This window comes from Cynara cardunculus, assembly GCF_001531365.2.
Source record: "Cynara cardunculus var. scolymus isolate 2C chromosome LG 1, CcrdV1, whole genome shotgun sequence".
Taxonomy (NCBI): domain Eukaryota; kingdom Viridiplantae; phylum Streptophyta; class Magnoliopsida; order Asterales; family Asteraceae; genus Cynara; species Cynara cardunculus.
Genome location: NC_037528.1, coordinates 44,127,453 through 44,132,243, shown reverse-complemented (window position 1 = coordinate 44,132,243; position 4,791 = coordinate 44,127,453). Strand labels below are relative to the sequence as shown.

The following is a 4,791-nucleotide window of genomic DNA, read 5'->3' as shown; positions in this document are numbered from 1 at the left end:
TAATAAATTTTTGTTAAACGAAGTTTATCAAACGTGATTCAAAACCTAAATCCAAAAATTAGAAAAAAAATGGTAAAAAAGATTATAAATTACTTTTAGGTATTGTGGTATTTGATGAAAATTTTGATTTTTTTTTATCAAAACATATCTAGAAAAAAAAAAGTTATATAGAACTTTGTAAAATAATTATGAATTTATTAAATTAAGAAAAAATAAATCTAAATTATATAATTAATTTTTTTAAAGATATATCTAATTTAAAATGATAATTATCCTAATTTTTAAAAATATATTCAATTAAAAATGATAATTATCCTAATTTTTAAAAAGAAAATTATATTATTTTTTAATTAATATACTTCCTATATATCTGTGTATATATATATATATATATATGTGTGTGCGTATATATATGAGAGGGATTGATAACAAGGAATTGAATATCCATTGGCATAAAATTCTCATTATCCGTCCAACAAAGCCTGCCTTGCGGCCCCTCCAAAAAGGTTAAACCCACGTATCAGCTATCCATCTGCAGATTCCCAAACCTAACATCACCCACTGTTTGATTTCCGATTAATTTTGCGGGACCATACTTTCTCATGGATTCCACTCCACTGATCTCGAATTGCGATGGTGGGGTCTCTGAGAAGATCATCATCGATACCGATCCAGGCATTGGTACCATCTTTTGCTTTTCTTTTTTCATATATTCTTTCAGTTCGATTTTGTCTGAATTTAGAAAAAGGAAGCATGCTTAATGAAGTTGAATGAGGTTCTTTAACTGTAAATCGGATGAATCACATGGGTATACATCAGAAAACACGTTTCAGGATGATGAGAATATTTGATCAGTACCTCCCAGAATCTGAATCTGAATCTGTTTTCATGATGACAACCTTTTCACTACCACAAAAGTATAGTGGATTACTAACGCTGAATAAACAAATTGATGTTAAAATAATTTTACCCAATTTGGTTTCCAGGAGTTCTAAAAAAAGTCAAAATTGGATTTACTCTTCTGGTACCAAGAGCAAACATTTGATGTATGCATCTGTATAACTCTATCTAGCATACATAGCTTATTTTGGTAGTAACAAGTAATGGGGTTTGATTACTTTGATGCTGGTTTTGGTATCTTTATTGGTTGTATTAGCAATATGATTCATCAAATGATATGGGAATTTAGAACTTTGGGGCAATTGTAATGTTTTATGCATGTTTGAAACTTTGAGTTGAACTTGTTGAATCTGGGATGATCAAGTTTCTTTTAGAACATTTAGAAAAGTTAAAAATAGATCTAGAAAGATGATCTTGGTCACTTATCAACAGTTCTTGGGCATCAAAACCATCATCTTCTTCTCTTGATGAGGAACAAGGCTTTTTTATACGATTATATGCAATATTTTTGTTCTAATCTGTATTAATATGAAGATTCACATATAGGAGCTAGAAATCGCAAGAACAATTATCATACGAAACGTCTTTTAGATATCAATGGGTTTGTCTACCATTTACAGATGATAGCATGGCACTCATGATGGCTTTCCAAACACCAAACTTGGAGATCTTAGGTTTGACTACCACTTTCGGTAATGTCTCTACAAAAGATGCCACTCGCAATGCCTTGCTTCTGGTACTCACTTTTTTGGAGTTAATTTCTACTTTTTTACGTTTCAAATATAATTGGATCTTGTACATGATCAATTACTAGTTTTCTTGTGCAAAAGGATAGTGTGAGATTGCAGGACGTCGAGGTGTCCCTGTTGCAGAGGGTAGCTCTGGACCTCTAAAGGTATGCTGTTGTTCTACTCTCAACTTGATTTCTTTGATGATACCTACCTAATATGTTTGTGTTGAACATTCTTTCTTGGATTGCAAATTCGTCATTGGCAGAGATGTCTTTATCATTGATTTAGTCATAAGCTAGCTTTTGAAAAAACTACTTGCAGTATTGTTTCAATAAGCTTCTTTGTTTTTTTTCACTTTTTTCCAACTATGCCCCGTAAATTAATTTTTCAACGTGTTTTTTTAAGGTCATTTTACATTGATAGCATCTCCAACAGCTTCTCTAAAATAGAGAATGAAAAGTCAAAATCCTAAAATAAATTGCATTCAACTCCAATAGATTCTCCATTTTAGAGATTATCATTTATTATATATATACTAAATATTCTATAATTTATGATCCCAATACACTTTTTAAATATACTTTATGTAAAATTATTTTAGTTCAACTCATTTCTCTCTCCTCTCTTTAGAGTTGTAGAGAATTCTCTATATTTAGAGTTTTTTCTATTATTCTCTATTTTAGAGAACAAGATAGAAAAACTCTTGGAGCATTTTAGAGAATAAAACTCATTTTTTTTCTATTTTAGCAAAGCTGTTGGAGATGCTCTTATTTAGCTTATCCGCTAGTTTTTACCATAAAATCACTAGTTTATCAACTAGCTTATCAGAACATCTAGCTTTTCAGATAATTTGCCAACCATAGCCTTAAATCTTGTAAAGAAATTGTCATCAAGATGTTTTCAAACGCTTTTTATGCTACTCTTTGTTTCCCCTTGTTGGTTAAGCCTTATGAATTGAGCAAGCAAACACTTGTATATTGTGATAGGGTGGAGAGCCGGAGATTCAAGACTTCATTCATGGTTCGGATGGATTAGGTAACATAAATCTACCTCCCCCCAAATCCAAGAAAGTAGATATATCAGCAGCTGAATTTTTAGTTGACAAAGTTTCTCAATATCCCGGTGAAATATCTATACTTGCACTTGGTCCTCTCACGAACTTGGCTATGGTAAGTTGCAAATTTCGTTATTATAACATCCTGCTTTCAAGATTCAGTTGCACAACTGATGTTATGTCAACTGGTTCTTCTGTTAATCAATCTAGGCTATCAAAAAGGACTCCTCATTTGTAACCAAGGTGAAAAGAGTGGTTGTTCTTGGTGGAGCTTTCTTTGCACTTGGGAACATTAATCCGGCTGCTGAAGCAAACGTAAATTGTTACTCAACACCCTTTTCACTTTTTCTTATTTTTGTTTTTCGAGTGAAAAACCCGAAACTCTTCATCTTTTTCTTGCAGATTTATGAGGACCCTGAAGCAGCAGATATTGTCTTCACTTCTGGGGCAAATATAGTCGTCGTTGGCATAAACATCACGACACAAGTCAAAATGTCAGGTTTGTTCATCTCTTTTATTCGTTAACTCTTTCTTAGATTAACACCTATTTGTATTCTATGACAATGAAAGTGATTCAATGTGATTTGTGGCTTCCAGACGATGATCTTGATGAACTGAGGCAGTCTGCAGGGAGGCATGCTCAATTTTTGAGCGACGTTTGTAAATTTTACCGCGATTGGCATGTGAAATCTGATGGTGTTTATGGTAAACTTTTCTTTTCAATTGGTTTTTCCTAGTAAGTTCATATTTCTATGGTATCAAACCAAACGAACCCAGTGTATCTCAAAGAGGTAAAGTCCAGGGGTAGGATGTATGCATATCTTGCTCATAAATCATATCTCTATGATAATTTGGATGGAATTGCATATTTGATGTTGTTTTCATGATTTTCTTCAGGTATATTCCTTCATGATCCTGTCAGTTTCGTAGCACTTGTCCGGCCCGATCTTTTCACTTACAAGAAAGGGGTTGTGAGGGTGGAGACACAGGGCCTCTGTGTTGGCCATACTCTAATGGACCAAGGATTGAAAAAGTAATTTCTTTTTATCCAACACTATCAAACACTCACCTTGACTTTTAAGGTCAAACTTACCATTTTCAAATTCAAAATTCGATATGGATTTTGGTACAAATTTCACACCAACAATGTCCAATACATGTTATTTGATACTACATTGATGGGTTTTTAAATGTTTCTAAAACATCACAAGAATCCTTGTGAATTTTGCGAATCTAGTAGTATTCTATTTGACTTCAAAAGTCAAAATGACCTTTTGTTCTTGATCTGACATTTGTTGGTAACTAATGATGCAGATGGAACACGGACAATCCATGGACGGGCTATTCTCCGATTTCAGTTGCGTGGACGGTGAACGTTGAGGAGGTTCTGAAGTACATTAAAAATGTCTTAATGACACCGTAATTGATGTCGGGATTGTGGTCGAAAATAGGTCTTGGATTTGGAATTCAAATAGTTGCTCTGTGATTTTAAGCCTCTTGTAATCTATTGGAAATACCAACACATCATTTCAATAATTTGGTTCAGTTGTAAACTATCATATTTGCTCTCCCTAAATTTGGAAAAAAGAAGGAAATATCATGCAAAAAAAGGTACAATTAATCAAAATGAAACCAAATTTGGTTTACTTCTTATTTAATGAAACAATGTTTTTAATCAATGTAATAAAGTTTTACATTTTTTCTTATTTTGTGTCTATTTATACTATGTTATAAAGTATTTGACAAAAACTCTTAAAAATCATTTTTTATGCATGAAATACTGTTTATTGATGTATATTATTTTAAAATTCAAGATTATAAGTAATTTTTTATAACTATAATTTATTAAAGCTCTATTTTTAAATCCGTGTAATTAACTGCAGATAAACATAATCAAATACAAGATAAACATTTATTTTAAATATAGAAAATATAAATTATAAGATAGCCATTAAGTTATTACAGAATGTTTAATTAATCTTTTTATAAAAAACTAGAAGCGTACTCGCGCAATGCAGCGAGATACATCATGATTTTAATATTTCATTTTATTTTTTATCTCAGTCGATGTTATAATATGACTTTATGTGATTTTGAGAAAACAAT

General features: G+C 31.7%; 1 protein-coding gene across 1 annotated transcript; it reads left to right on the top strand.

Moving 5' to 3' along the window:
- The first annotated feature begins 438 nt into the window (after positions 1 to 438).
- LOC112513463 (uridine nucleosidase 1) lies at positions 439 to 4,241 on the top strand. The gene is made up of 9 exons (XM_025119741.1): positions 439 to 681; positions 1,521 to 1,636; positions 1,736 to 1,795; positions 2,618 to 2,800; positions 2,896 to 3,000; positions 3,088 to 3,184; positions 3,283 to 3,390; positions 3,583 to 3,718; positions 4,000 to 4,241. Exons 1-9 carry the CDS (start codon positions 603 to 605, stop codon positions 4,106 to 4,108), a joined length of 993 nt encoding a protein of 330 aa, XP_024975509.1. The 5' UTR covers positions 439 to 602; the 3' UTR covers positions 4,109 to 4,241.
- Positions 4,242 to 4,791: the final 550 nt, after the last annotated feature.

Bases quoted from the DNA above. Each gene is read 5' to 3' on its own strand.
- LOC112513463 (XM_025119741.1), top strand. From the start codon at position 603: ATGGATTCCACTCCACTGATCTCGAATTGCGATGGTGGGGTCTCTGAG. The intron at 682-1,520 runs GTACCATCTTTT...TACCATTTACAG, and splicing joins CGATACCGATCCAGGCATTG to ATGATAGCATGGCACTCATG. The intron at 1,796-2,617 runs GTATGCTGTTGT...ATATTGTGATAG, and splicing joins GTAGCTCTGGACCTCTAAAG to GGTGGAGAGCCGGAGATTCA.